This window comes from Ochlerotatus camptorhynchus, unplaced genomic scaffold (genome assembly GCF_037179485.1).
Source record: "Ochlerotatus camptorhynchus isolate MF236.1 unplaced genomic scaffold, CSIRO-AGI_Acam_v1.1 ptg000229l, whole genome shotgun sequence".
In the NCBI taxonomy this organism is placed as follows: domain Eukaryota; kingdom Metazoa; phylum Arthropoda; class Insecta; order Diptera; family Culicidae; genus Ochlerotatus; species Ochlerotatus camptorhynchus.
This window is the reverse complement of record NW_027040719.1, coordinates 1790358-1804071: the sequence shown is the minus strand read 5'-3', so window position 1 is coordinate 1804071 and position 13714 is coordinate 1790358. Positions and strand designations below refer to the sequence as shown.

General features: G+C 40.8%; 1 protein-coding gene across 1 annotated transcript; it reads right to left on the bottom strand.

The window, feature by feature from the left end:
- Positions 1-908: 908 nt before the first annotated feature.
- On the bottom strand, positions 909-8605 carry LOC135704027 (uncharacterized). Its single transcript, XM_065225390.1, has 6 exons — positions 7779-8605; positions 7010-7675; positions 6829-6936; positions 6193-6419; positions 5857-6136; positions 909-916 (listed from the first exon to the last, which is right to left on the bottom strand). The coding sequence occupies exons 1-6, from the start codon at positions 8359-8361 to the stop codon at positions 909-911; spliced, it is 1872 nt and encodes a 623-aa protein (XP_065081462.1). The 5' UTR covers positions 8362-8605.
- Between the last annotated feature and the right edge of the window lie 5109 nt (positions 8606-13714).

Below are 13714 nucleotides of genomic sequence, written 5' to 3'. Positions count from 1 at the left end.
AAGGCTAGCTTAATAACTCATTATAACGACAAGCGAGACGAAGTCTCTTTAACTAGAGACCTGTTCAAGCTTTACCAGATCGGTACCTTTGAGGAATTTTACCGCAAAGTGCACACATGGTAACACTTTTGGTCAATCAACTCAATTTAAATGAAGAAAATGCGGATGTTAGAACCGCTAAGCCAAAATATTACCAAGAAATTGGTTTGAAAGTTTTCGTGGCAGGGTTGAAAGAGCCTGTAGGACCCATAATTAGAGCTCAAGCTCCAAAAAGTATTAAAGAAGCATTGAGACTCTGTTTAGAGGAAACAAATTACACGTACGTCAGAAATCCTTTTAAAACACACACTCCTACAACTAACAAGCAACATCCAACTCAAATTCGAACCCACAGATTCCCACAACCTAGACAATTTCCTAGGTATCATTCTCCAAATGCACCCTTTCCACAACAACCATTCAGATTTCCCCAAAACCAACCATCTTCCCAACCAAACAGACCACCATACTTCCCCAGCCAAAGAATGAATCCAAACCCGATTCCATTCAGACCTGGACCTTTCCCAACGACTCAAAATTCATTCACACACAAACCTATTTCCTCAACTAACCAACATCCACGTACAGCATCACCTTCTATCCGAACTCATAAAATCAATTATATGAATAAGCCGAACTTTCATGTAGAAGAAGTTTACGGCTATGATTATAATTATTACTATCCAGAATATGACCAATACTATGACGAACAACAGAGTCTGACGTAAACACTCATGCCATCGAGACACATGAGCTGACGACAGATAACAGTGAAAATGCAACAAACCAAACTGAGCAGTAAACCATAGATGACTTAAATTTTCAGCTGGGGCACGAAGCCACGGGGATGACGTAAACAATTTCATTCCCTATATCACTGTAAATACCACCAAAGGGGAATTAAAATTCTTAGTTGATTCAGGAAGCAACCGTAGTTATCTCTCTGAAAAACATGTAAATTTGAAAAATTGCAGATATACCACACCAACAACAGTCCGAAATGTAAAGGGTTCACATACGGGAAACCAATTTGTAGAACTAAATCCGGATAAAATCGAAATTATCCAAAACTGGCCTCTTCCGCAGCATGAAAAAGAACTCCGTGGTTTCCTAGGAATTATAGGATACTACAGGAAATTTATTCGTGATTTTGCTAAGATAGCAAAACCGTTAACAAATGCTTTGAGAAAAGGAGAATCGATTACGCACTCGAAGGAATTTGTTGCAGCCTTCGAGAAGTGCAAGAGAATTTTATCGGGAAGCGATATTTTACACTATCTTGACTTCTCAAAACCTTTTATTTTGACAACGGACGCTTCAAATTTCGCTGTTGGAGCAGTCCTCTCACAAGGTCAGATCGGAAGCAATAAACCGATAGCGTTTGCTTCCAGGACATTGAAAAATACTCCGCGATCGAAAAAGAATTGTTAGCAGTAGTGTGGGCATGTAAGTACTTTAGGCCATATTTGTATGGACGCAAGTTTACTTTGTATACAGACCACAAGCCGCTGACATATGGATTAAATTTGAAAGACACCAATAATCGATTGGTACACTGGCGTCTTTCACTCAGCGAATTCGAATATGAGATCAAATACCGGCCCGGGAAACAAAACACCGTTGCCGATAGCTTATCCCGAATTCGCAATGAATTGAATGTAAACGAGAATGATTCATCTGATGATATGAGCGTACACTCAGCAGACACAGATGATTCTGAATTTATAAAATGTACAGAACTGGCTCTGAATTACTACAGCAACCAGATCATTCTTAAGATTGGCCCGGATGAACCGGATACGTATGAGCAAATATTTCCAAAAATATTCCGTAGAACTATAACTTAACTGAATTTTGGTGTACCTGCAATAATACGAATATTTAAAGATTACATAGATTTGAACAAAGTAAATTGCATCTTGTGTCCTGAAAATGTGATGAATACCATCCAAATAGAATACAAGAATTATTTCAGCAGATGTAAAACTTTTAAGGTTCTCATAACTCAAAAACTTCTAATAAATAGATCTGAAAACACCTGAAGAGCAAGGCCTCATAATCGAACAAACACATAAGACAGCTCACAGGGTTGTTTGGGAAAATAAACAACAAATTTTAAAGAGATATTATTTTCCGAAAATGAAATTTAAAATTGAACAGTTTATCAAAGTATGCGAAGTCTGTAACGTAAATAAATACGACAGACATCCATACAAAATTCGTTTAGGCAGCACACCGAACACAAAAAAACCATTCGAAATACTTCACATTGATGTCTTTTTATCTGAACCCCTTAAATTTTTGACAGCAATAGACAAGTTTTCAAGATTTGGCATCATAATTCCGATTAAATCAAGAACAATTACGGACATAAGAAAAGCATTGCTCAAACTATTTTCCACACACGGCACACCAAGCTTGATCGTAAGCGACAACGAACCAGCTCTACGATCAGCTGAGATAAGAGGGCTAGCAAATAATTTGAACGTTCAGATGCACTTCGTGCCCGCGAATCATAGCGAAAGTAACGGGATGATCGAGAGATTTCACTCAACATTAGCTGAAATCTTTCGATGCATTAAACAGCAATACGCGGATCTCTCTCACAAAGAAATATTTCTAATAGCTTGTACTCTGTACAATAATACGATTCACTCAGCTACCGGTTTAAAACCGAGAGAGGTATTCTTTGGTTTGAAGGCCGGACACGAGCGGCCTCTTAGCGTTGATTTGATGCTAGAGGAGAGAAACAAATTCTATGATGAGGTTATTTTGGAAAATGAAAAAACACAAAGTAAAAATTTAGCCTTCCATAACAAAAGTAGAGAAGAACAACCTCCCATAGAAGAAAATAAAACAGTCTACAATAGAGTTCAAGGTATCAAACAAAAAACAAAGAAGAAATATTTTTCGAGTTGCAGAAGACAAAGGCAGAACACTCATTGCTGACTCTGGACGGGAAATTCATAAAGAAAATATAAAACGGAACTAATGCAATCTATATTTTAGGAAGACGAGATGGTAAATTGTCAATGGATTTTATTCACATGCATCCTATCCACACTCCTCATCCTATCCCATCAAAAATACATCCAAATCTACGATATCACCGACAACGCAGGAGCGTTGATTCTCAAAAGGGGGAGGGAAGAATAATTGCAGGCTACGATAGACTACTACATGTAATAGATCTTTCACATTTTGAAATCTCAATATCAATCTTGCAAAACGTAATCAGTCAGTTAAAAAATTCAACGAACAATTTATCAGAAATTATGCAAATGAAACTTAAAATAATTAAATTCATCTTTAATACATTCCATGTTAAATCAAACAGATATAAAAGATCCATTAACACAAGGTTGCTGACAAATGATAATGGTTACGAATGCCATTGAATTTCTCTCAGTGTTGATTGATTTGGTTGTTTTTATCTGCTGCGTCTTATTCCTCACACACTCAACCGCTGGTAGGATGAACACTTCGTCGATCATTGAGTTACCTGTCTGTTTTCTCCTGATAAATAGCATATTCAAGCTCTCAATTCTTTTTTTTAGCATGAACAATGTTCATCCATATGATAAAAAGTTGCATGAAAATATCCAGCCGATTTTCAGCATGATGTTTGATCAGCACTCTCGGCGATATTCTCATATATAATAAGATACAGTGACTTACTTGCGATTATGGGTATGCTGTGGAGCGCATATTTTTTAACTTGTGCAATGAGAAATAACAGGTCTTACAGAGTCGACAGTTTTAGTTGAGTTAGCAGGGGTCTTTTCATGAAAATTTAATCACAGTGTTTGGTATACAAAATGCTGAAAATTAATTGAATTTTTCTAAATTCCACTATTGTTTGTTTAGATGAAAATCGAAGCGCTTCACAAGTACTAGCCAAGTATGATTCTATGTTTTGGCAAGTGTTGTTACAACTGTTTAATCGGGCAACCAGAAAGTGACTTCCGAGTTGGCTGGGAAAAAATCTATCAGGGAAAAACGGGAAAAATTATTCTTCATCAAAAAAAAAACATCATAGCAACCTAGAAGCGGTGTTGTCAAATTGGAAGACAAATTTGTGAAGTCAGAACTGAAAAATATCAAGCCACATCTAATTTTCATGTTGCAATTGAAATTAAAAAGTGCCGATTGAATTTATCCCATTTATCCGGAAAATAGCTATGCTTTTCTCCCGTGCTCTTCTGATGGGACGATTACTATTACATGCGGCCAGGTTCCCGGCTACCACAGCGGCCGTTCAAAACCAGATCGTCCGCCATGGACACGATGTTTTCACCATTGAACCGAAGCCGGAGATGCTAGCCCACGTCGGTGCTCACGTCGCCGGTGGACTGATATGGTTATGAGTGCTGTGGCATCTGTTCCACGAATACGAGCACTTTACGGGAAAGTTTTCTTACCCAGATCCAGTGCAATGAGCTAACGCCGAGCTTCAAATTCTCTCAACTGAAAAATAGAGCACAGATAAGCGTGAATAGCTGTCACCAATCGTTAAAATACCGGCACAAGGCATTAAAAGCAATATATACACACATATTAAACATGATTTATGTTTAGAATATTACAGTATCATACCATTTTAGGTTGAATGAAGCCAAAAAACTAACATCATCCTGTTTAGCATTGAAGAAGACCTCAGTTTAAATTACTGCAATATTTGCTATAAGGTATGTTTGTATTTTCTGTATTTTTCTATTAATCTCTATGGCTTAATGATTATTCCACATACAATTTTACACAATTGTTATGATATTTATGCCGTGACTTAATAAGTTCCTGTAGAGAATGCCGGTAAAGACGGACACGGCAGGAAAAATGGGCACTTGTGGTTTTAAATTTAAAAAATATTATGGAATAAATTTAACACCGCGTACTTTTAACTTGAACTAATTTAAAAGCACTTCATTAGTTTATTTTAAAAATATGCAGAAAATGTGCATTTTTACCAACTTTCCCTATCACATTCATCAATGCATATCTCAAAATCTAATACCTACTTTTTTAACTAATGTTAGGGCAATACAACAGATCATTGGAAGAGAGCCAACCTATTTTTACTCCTGCATCTATTTTCGGCGCCATCTTCAGTGGACTAAAAATGCTTCGCGCTAATGGCAAAGTTCCTCTGCCGAAGAGCATTACCACAATGATGTTTGGTTAGCTAAGATCAGTTTTAAGCTGATAATTCTTAGATATGGATACAAATAGTTTAGTATCTTCTCCATAACTGTTGTGTTGGCACTATAAAAGGGAAACCAAAAGCTTCAAGTTGGACCTCTGTGCCATTTTCCAAGGTTTTCATTTCATTTTTTTTTGTGTACTAGTGAGGATGAAGTTAAAAAAGCATTAATTGTTGTTTATTTATTTATTAAAGTTTAATTCAAAAGTAGTTGAAAAACATGGTTTTTCGCATATTTAATTCATTTTACATTTCGTAGAGTCTAAAAGCATACGGAGGATTGAAACATTCATTTTGGAATTGATTTTGAATTGAACAAGTATGGTTTACATGTCACCAACTTCGATTATTGCATCAACAACCTTCGGAAGCAAATCTTGATTCATTCTTAACAGCATAAGATCCTTTACGGAAGTGTCACTCAAGCGCATTCTTGAATCTGTTAATATAAACTTCAGCTGGCTGAAAAGTCTTTCTACAGTAAGAAGGCACAGCTAGAACAATTTTAGCCAGGCGAAAAAGTCTTGGACTTATTAGTTTCTTTTTCTTCCAATAGTCAACAATGTCAAAAGAAATCGAACTGAACGAAGTAGGAGACATCTTATCTTTTGAAGTACCTGGTTGCGCTTGGAACGTTGTTGAGTTTTGTTTAGAATCGATTGGATGAGTTGTAGTGATGTTGACTTTCGGTCTAGATTCTAGTTTTACGAGTTCTCCTAGCAAACTGTCAGAAGCCTCTCGACCAGGCGCAGCAATATCTTTATCCTCTTCAAAAAGCCCAGCAAGAAAGTCTTCAACAATGTCGTTTTGAATTTGAGTTTGATCTTCTCCTTCCGTAGCCTGAGTATCAGCTCCAGATATCTCGTCCAACCGTTTATTCAAAGCAATAAGGTATTTCTGAAACAAATTGACGTTGAAAAATATACATTATTTAGTGGGATATTTTCATTTACCAGCACGGAAGCTTTATCGTCATTGGACAGCCGTCTGGATCCAATGTAATTGAATCGAGGGTCCAAGTATAAACATGCCTTGAAAGCCATGTTCGTATTCAACTTTTCCAATCTCAATCCCATTGCTTTGAAAAGCTTCAACGCAAGTGTATTATCCTTAGCCGCATTCAGTTTAGCCATACACGTCAGCCAATCTACATAAAACTGTGAGAGAGGCACGTCCAGAGCTGGTAAATATCATGGCCGTCATGTGACGATGAGAAAACAGTTCCTCTCACTATCACGAGACGAAACTACCTATCATTAGCTTTCTTGTCATTTTTCAACGATCAAGCACTCATGAGAATTATTTTTATGCGGTTTTGACATCAACATTTCTAACTGATTTAGACGAATTCAAGCAAACAACCGTATGTAATCGGTAGAGTTAATATATTATTAAGATTTCCTCGGTACAAGTAACTTGAATAGCATTAAATGAGCTAGTAATTACGATGATCACAACACTGTCACGTTCTGTCATGACAAAAAATTCCATGAGATTTTTAAGAAAATCTCTTTCATCGTTTTCTCATCCAATGATAGTGACAGAAGTATCTCTGTAAATATCGCGTGAGATCTTTCATTGAAAATGACATTTGCCAGCCCTGGGCACGTGGTCTTTCTGCAACTTCATAGTCAGAACGAACATTGGTTCAAAGGCCACACAAAATTTATCAACAAAGTGCCAGTGCCGTGATAGGTCTAAAAGTACATGTATTAGTATTTTAAGATGGTACATAACACTTCAAAATCTAACTTTTTTTTATAAACTTACCTAGTGAAGAATCCTGGCTTTGCAATACGCTCAAGAAAGGACCATCCTTCAGTGATCGAAGATACCTTAGCAGGATGTACCAGACATTCCAACGAGTTTCGTTGACCTTTGGAGGAAGTGGAACTTTGTGGAGCCGGAAAAACTGCTGAAACTGTTTGTGCCGCATCCTTATACACGATTTGTTTATTGCGTTTAATCTCCGCTTGTATGGCTTAATAACATCCCATACTGCCAATTGTGCGGTATGGGCGCCACATCTGATGCTCTCAAGAAGATCAACATCAATATCGTCCGGCTCATCTTGCAAATCGAACTCAGCATCCCCTTGTCCGTTGCTAAAATCGTCAGAAATGGGTTCATCCGCTTCACCTGAATCTTCGACCAGTTCTTCCTTGTCACTATCTTCGGCTTCAGAAGCACTGCCATCATCAATGTAATGCTGCAAGCTATCATCTTTCCGAAAGACAGTGGACAGAGGTACATCTTCACTTTCTTCGCAAAACTTTAGGAGAGCTCTGAGGCACCTTACAGCAGCCAACATGTTTGCCCCATTATCGTGGGTAACAGTTAGCAGTTGTTCAAGGCTAACAGCGATTAGTTGCAGTTCTTCTTCTAGAACCTTTCGTAAGTTCTCCTTTGTTTGACGTTCGATCATCTCTCGAACAGCTGAAAAAGCATGACCAAAAAAAATTTCATAATTTGTTATCTTTTCGCAATAAGAAAACATAAAAATTCCTAATAAATATCGATTTTTCAGATGTTCACTTACCAAGATGCCTAATACACACGTTCCCATTTTCATCTATGTACTGAAGGTTGATTCCAAAAACCGACCGGCCTTTACGGGAGGCAGAGTCGATCTTCAAACAAATTATCCTCTGTTTCAACTCCTTCTGGATTATTGATCGCATAATTTGAGCCGCTGTTGTAATCAACTTGGCGAGCTTATCGCGAGTAAAGTTGAATCCAGCTGCCTTCCACAAGGGCAAGATAAGAGTTTTTACTCCTTCCCATTCTGGAAACCGAAGAGGCATATTGTGGCCAGTTGCCAGTTGCAAAGTCCCCAGCAGCACTTCGTTCCGTGAAGTGTCCACAGATAATTTGGAGCTGCGTGGTTTTTTGGCCGGAGGTTCGTCTAATGAAAATCCGAGTTCTCTCGCAATATCCGGATGGCTACTTATCAGATGGCGCTTAAAGTTGCCAGGAACAAACGTTACCTGTGCGTAGCTGCATGGTTGTTCTTCGTCTGAACTCGCACGGCATTGGAATCGTTGAGTTTTCCCATCGGATCCAATTATCTGCTCAACCACATTCAGGACAATATCCTTTTGCAGGGTTCGTTTTGCACTCATGGTGACAAATTATCACTCAAAATATTGATATTAAAACTCGCGATTCTGGTTTTCGATTTTATCACGCGCTTTGTTTTCGACACTCTGAGAATGAATATTTGAGCATTTGACAGACAGATGAACTGGATCGAGAGTGAGAGCATTTTGCTGCTCAAGCAACTCAGTGTGAGTGGTGAGAACTCACTTAACCTAAAGATTTGACATCTATGTTCATTGCCCCATCGGTCAAATATGCCATGGTGAGTACGGCAATCCTTATCGTCAAAGAAAGCAAAATGAGAAATCAATGATGCGAATATTTGCAACCTTGTATTAGGAAGCACAATTAAATACATAACAGGAAATCTAGATGCAGAAGATTTAAATGTAATCAATAATAATCTTGATGAAATCAGAAAGACAGGAAACGCTGTTATAAAACAAAATAATAGACAAATTAGAATAAATTCCAAGTTTGAAAATAGACTTAATATAATAAACAATGAGATCAGAAATCATCAAAATACGTTGAAACAAATTTTGGAAAAAGACGATTATGTATTATCAGAAATTCAAAAAATATCAATTATGTTCCAATTAGATTCATTTCTAGAAAATTTAAAATCAATAGAATATGCAATCATGTTATCAAAATTAAATATCATAAATAAATTTATACTCACACCCAAGGAAGTAGAAATCATAATTCAGGAGATCAAAGATCAGGGATTAACAATTCAGCACCTAGACGAAGCCAGCAATTTCTTGACGACCACCACACTCTACAGAGGCTCATCGATCATCATATGCGTGAACATCCCACGATTCAACCCAACAACTTACGAGATGGTTATCATGGAACCTTTACCCCTCTTCAACCATTCAGTCAAAGTAACATACAACACAGTATTCATCAACCCGGAACAGATCCTAGCCATCAAACCTCAATGTCGAGAAACCAATCAAGCCACAATATGTGAGAGAAGGCAGTTAATAGACATCAGCAACCATTCGTGCGAAGCTCCACTTCTAAGAGGAAGACATGGACAATGTCCATTATCAGAAAAATCACAATCAGCAGAAACAAAAATGATAGCTTCAGGTACATTGTTGGAGCTAACCGTCCACCAAGACGTAATCATCAACAGCACCTGTGGCATCAAACCCAGAAGGTTCACCGGCATTCATATGGTAACGTTTCACAACTGTTCGGTCTACATAAACAACGAACTTTACGAAAATTACGAACTAAGGTTCGATCATCCATCAATTATACCTTTGCAATTAGCAAACATCAAAACGTTGCACATAGAACGGCACGTTAACCTTTCGGAGCTACATGAGCTCAATCTAAAAAACAGACAACACCTCGAAAAAGTGGACTTCAATCACAAAATTTGATTCGCATCGCTAAGCACTATCACCATCTTCGTGTTAGCTATATTAGACTTCGTACTCATCAAATATCGACAATTCATGAAGACTAGGAATTGCTCGGGACGAGCAATACTTATGGGGGAAGCAGTTAAACGCAGGAATGCAGCGCATGAAGGAAATAGCGTGCAGTTATGTTTACTGGCCCTCCCTGGACGAAGACATTGTTGCACACGTCAGCACATGTCGCCATCGCGTAGCTGTAGCCAAAAGCCCACCCAAGTCACATCCATGGCACAAAACACATCCATGGCAGCGAGTGCACGTAGACTATGCTGGACCGATCGAAGGCGAGTATTTCCTGCTGTGCATCGACTCGTATTCCAAGTGGATCGAAATCGTCAGGACAAAAACCATCACTTCCTCTGCTACTATCAGCATCATTCGAAGGCTATTCTCTCGTCTTGGCATGCCGGAAACGCTGGTCAGCGATAACGGACCACAGTTCGTTAGTGCCGAATTAGAGAATGGTGTCAATTACATCACAACAGCACCGTACCACCCACAATCCAACGGGCAAGCAGAAAGGTTCATGGAAACCTTCAAGAGGTCAGTGAAGAAAATCAGAGAGGGGAAAGTAGCCATTCAGGAAGCTTTGGACGTGTTCCTGATGTCTTTTAGATCAACACCAAAACCTTTCGGCCCCTGATGGTAGATCACCCTCCGAAGTTATGTTTGGACGCAAGATTCGTACTAGCCTGGACTTGCTGCGTCCACCAACCGTTTCAGTAGTGGAAGATAGTGAGGAACAAATGACTAAACGGCGATCCTTTCAGAATGGCGATGCAGTATACGCAAAGGTGTACTCAAACAACCAATGGAGATGGGCACCCGGTGTAGCTCTGGAACCTATTGGGCGTGTTATGTTCAAAGTATGGGTGGAAGATAAGCGTATGCTTCGATCGCATCTCAATCAATTGCGCTGTCGAGCATCATGGTGACAAGTCGTCAACGAAACCGGTAAAGTCAGACAAAATGTTATCAATAGACATTCTGCTTAGAGCATGGAACTTACCTAATCCACGCTCAACAGCAACCACTATCACTACACCACCACTAGCATCGCCACCACTAGCATCGTCATCTACAGTCACCGACCAGACGTCAACCACGCTTGGAGTTCCTACTGAGCAATCCACACTGCTTGGGGTACCGACACCCGAGGCATCTGCGCAAGCTTCTTCGTCGTCATCACCCATATTTGGGTTTACATCTACCTCCACATCAAGCTCTGTGCCATCATCATCGTCAGCCAACGAAAATCCAACAGCTGTTCAGGTACCTTGTCGCTCTTCACGTATGAGAAGACCGCCGATTCGGTTCGATCCCTACCAGCTGTATTAAGGGGGGGAGATGTTGGGGCGAATGGGCATCTCTACCAAACGACCCTACCAACACTGCCGTTGAGCTCACAGGTGGCAGTCTTAACTGTCACCCGTTGACGCATGATAGCCGAGCAGCATAAACGTCAGAATATTCCAGAAGTTTTGTGATGCGCACCGCGATCAACGCAATAAAGTTTTAATTCGTAATAAGTTTACGTCGCGTGTTTATTCTCACAAGAAGAAATGTTCTCGGCCACCGCCACATGTGAACGTAAAAAATGGAAGTAAAGTTTCAAACTGAAATAACTTCGGAGTTTCTAATCTTATTGATTTGGTATGTTCATATGAATTACAATTGCTCGATTTCATAAGCATAGTTAGAGAGGCGGGGATGGGGGCTTACTATACCTCCTCCTCTCTGGTTTTGTGGTTTTAATTTTAAAATATACAAAGGACATTATGGAGATCTTCAATCCACTTCGGAGAACTTCCGAGCAGTTCACAGAACTTTCGAGGTGTTCATAGAACTTAAAAAAATCTCATAGAACCTCTGAGATGTTCATATAACTTCCAAAGTGATTATAGAATGTATGAGCAGTTCATAGAACTTCAGAGTAGTTTAAAGATCTTCCAAATTTTTCATAGAACAACCCCCCAGAACTATAATTGGTAAAGGCAATGTCATATCCGGCAATAACCCTGATTTTGCCAACCGTGTATACTTTAATATATTTTAACCGAATATCCAACGGGGCTACAAAATGGTGAGTAACAATCTAGAAGGAGCGATATACCTAGCTCCGGTCCTCACAAGTTCCTACCTCACGCCTCCTCGAGTCATATGATCACAAAAGACTGCCAGCTGAAACATGGACACAGCTGGTTGGCGTAGCCTGGGCAATGTTGTCAATCCGACAAATGCAGAGTGAGAAGGTGCGACGCGAAAACTGGCGCGGTAACCATAGCACGGTGATAGAGGAATTGCTTCGCCAACCCAAGCGTCTGTTCACCATGGAGGTGCGGCTCAAACAGCGTCTGACTGGCATCAAGCGGCTGAATAAGAAATACTCTTCCCCGGAAGCTACACCTAAGATGACAGCCCCATCACCGCGGATAGGAGACCTTAGGCCAACCACTTACTGTCTCTGAAACCTTTACAATTGTTACAAAAACCAACAGAGAAAGACATCGAACTGATATAACGGCAACGACTTTTAGCGCAAAACAACGGACATGAATTGGATCATGGAATGTATTGACGTTAGCCCAGCAGGGTAAACTGGCACAACTCGCCAACGAGGCGCGACGCATGAAGCTAGAAATCCTGGGACTGAGTGAAGTTCGTTGGCCAAACTTTGGAGAACACAAACTGCCGTCGGGACAGGTACTACTATACTCTGGTATTCGAGGTGAAAACGCTCCCTGCCATCGTGGAGTTGGTCTCCTACTTAGCGTCCAGGTAAGTGCTGCGCTCATCAAGTGGGAGCCTGTTAATGAGATGATAATCGTTGCCAGATCTAGAACACGGGTTCGTAACCTTACCATAATCCAATGTTATGCGCCAACCGATGCTGCCGAGCTACAGGACAAGGAGATTTTTTACAGACAACTGAATGGCGTCGTGGATTAGCTTCCAAAGGGTGACATCAAGATCTACACTGGCGACTTCAATGCGAAGATCGGCTCCGACAACACGGACTATGAGCGTGTCATGGGACGCCATGGTCTCGGTGAAATGAGCGAGAACGGTGAGCTGTGTGCAGAATTTTGTAGCAATAACGACATGGTGATCGGGGGCTCGCTCTTCCCCCATCGGCCAGTGCACAAAGTCACGTGGGTTTCTCGTGATGGACATACCGAAAATCACATCGACCACATCTGCATCAGCCGAAAATGGAGACGGAGCCTTCTTGATGTCCGGAATAAACGCAGCGCCGACATCGCGTCTGACCATCACCTTCTGATCGGCGAAATCCGCCTACGCATGGCGTAGATCCAGCGACGGGAGGAGAGACTCGGGCGGCGGTTCAACACACGCCGACTTGAAATCCAGCGGTAAAAAGGTCTTTTGTTGAAGACTCGAGCTGTGGCAGCGTAGAAGAACAATGGACCGCCATCAAGAATGCCTTTATAGAAACAAGCGAGAACAACTTGGGTGAGCTGCGCACCCAGAGGAAAGAGTGGATCACAGATGAAACCTGGCGGAAGATTGAGGAGCGTAGAGAAGCAAAAGCCGCGATAGAGCGGGCGAGAACCAGAGGAGCCAAGAACGACGCCCGTCAACGGTACTCGGCTCTAGGGAAGGAAGTCAAGCGCTCTTGCAGACGGGACAAGCGAGCGTGGGTGAACTCCCTGGCCGACGAAGGGGAGAAAGCCGCAAACACTGGCGATATACGCCTCCTCTACGATATCTCACGACGCCTGAGTGGAGCAAGGATGAACCCGATGATGCCAGTGAAGGACACGACTGGACAATTGCTTACCGACCCCACTGACCAGCTGAAACGCTGGTTTGAGCACTTCGTACAACTTCTTCAAGTTTCGACGGCCAACCAGCCATCAACATCTCGGCATGATTCGCCTAGGGGTCGACCGCATATCAGCAGAGATGCTCA

What these genes read in the sequence shown, in the direction of transcription:
- LOC135704027 (XM_065225390.1), bottom strand. Translation starts at nt 8,361, where the DNA reads ATGAGTGCAAAACGAACCCTGCAAAAGGATATTGTCCTGAATGTGGTT. An exon ending in CGTGTGTATTAGGCATCTTG is followed by an intron (nt 7,676 to 7,778) that starts GTAAGTGAACAT and finishes ATGCTTTTTCAG; the next exon opens with CTGTTCGAGAGATGATCGAA. An exon ending in AAGCCAGGATTCTTCACTAG is followed by an intron (nt 6,937 to 7,009) that starts GTAAGTTTATAA and finishes ATGTACTTTTAG; the next exon opens with ACCTATCACGGCACTGGCAC.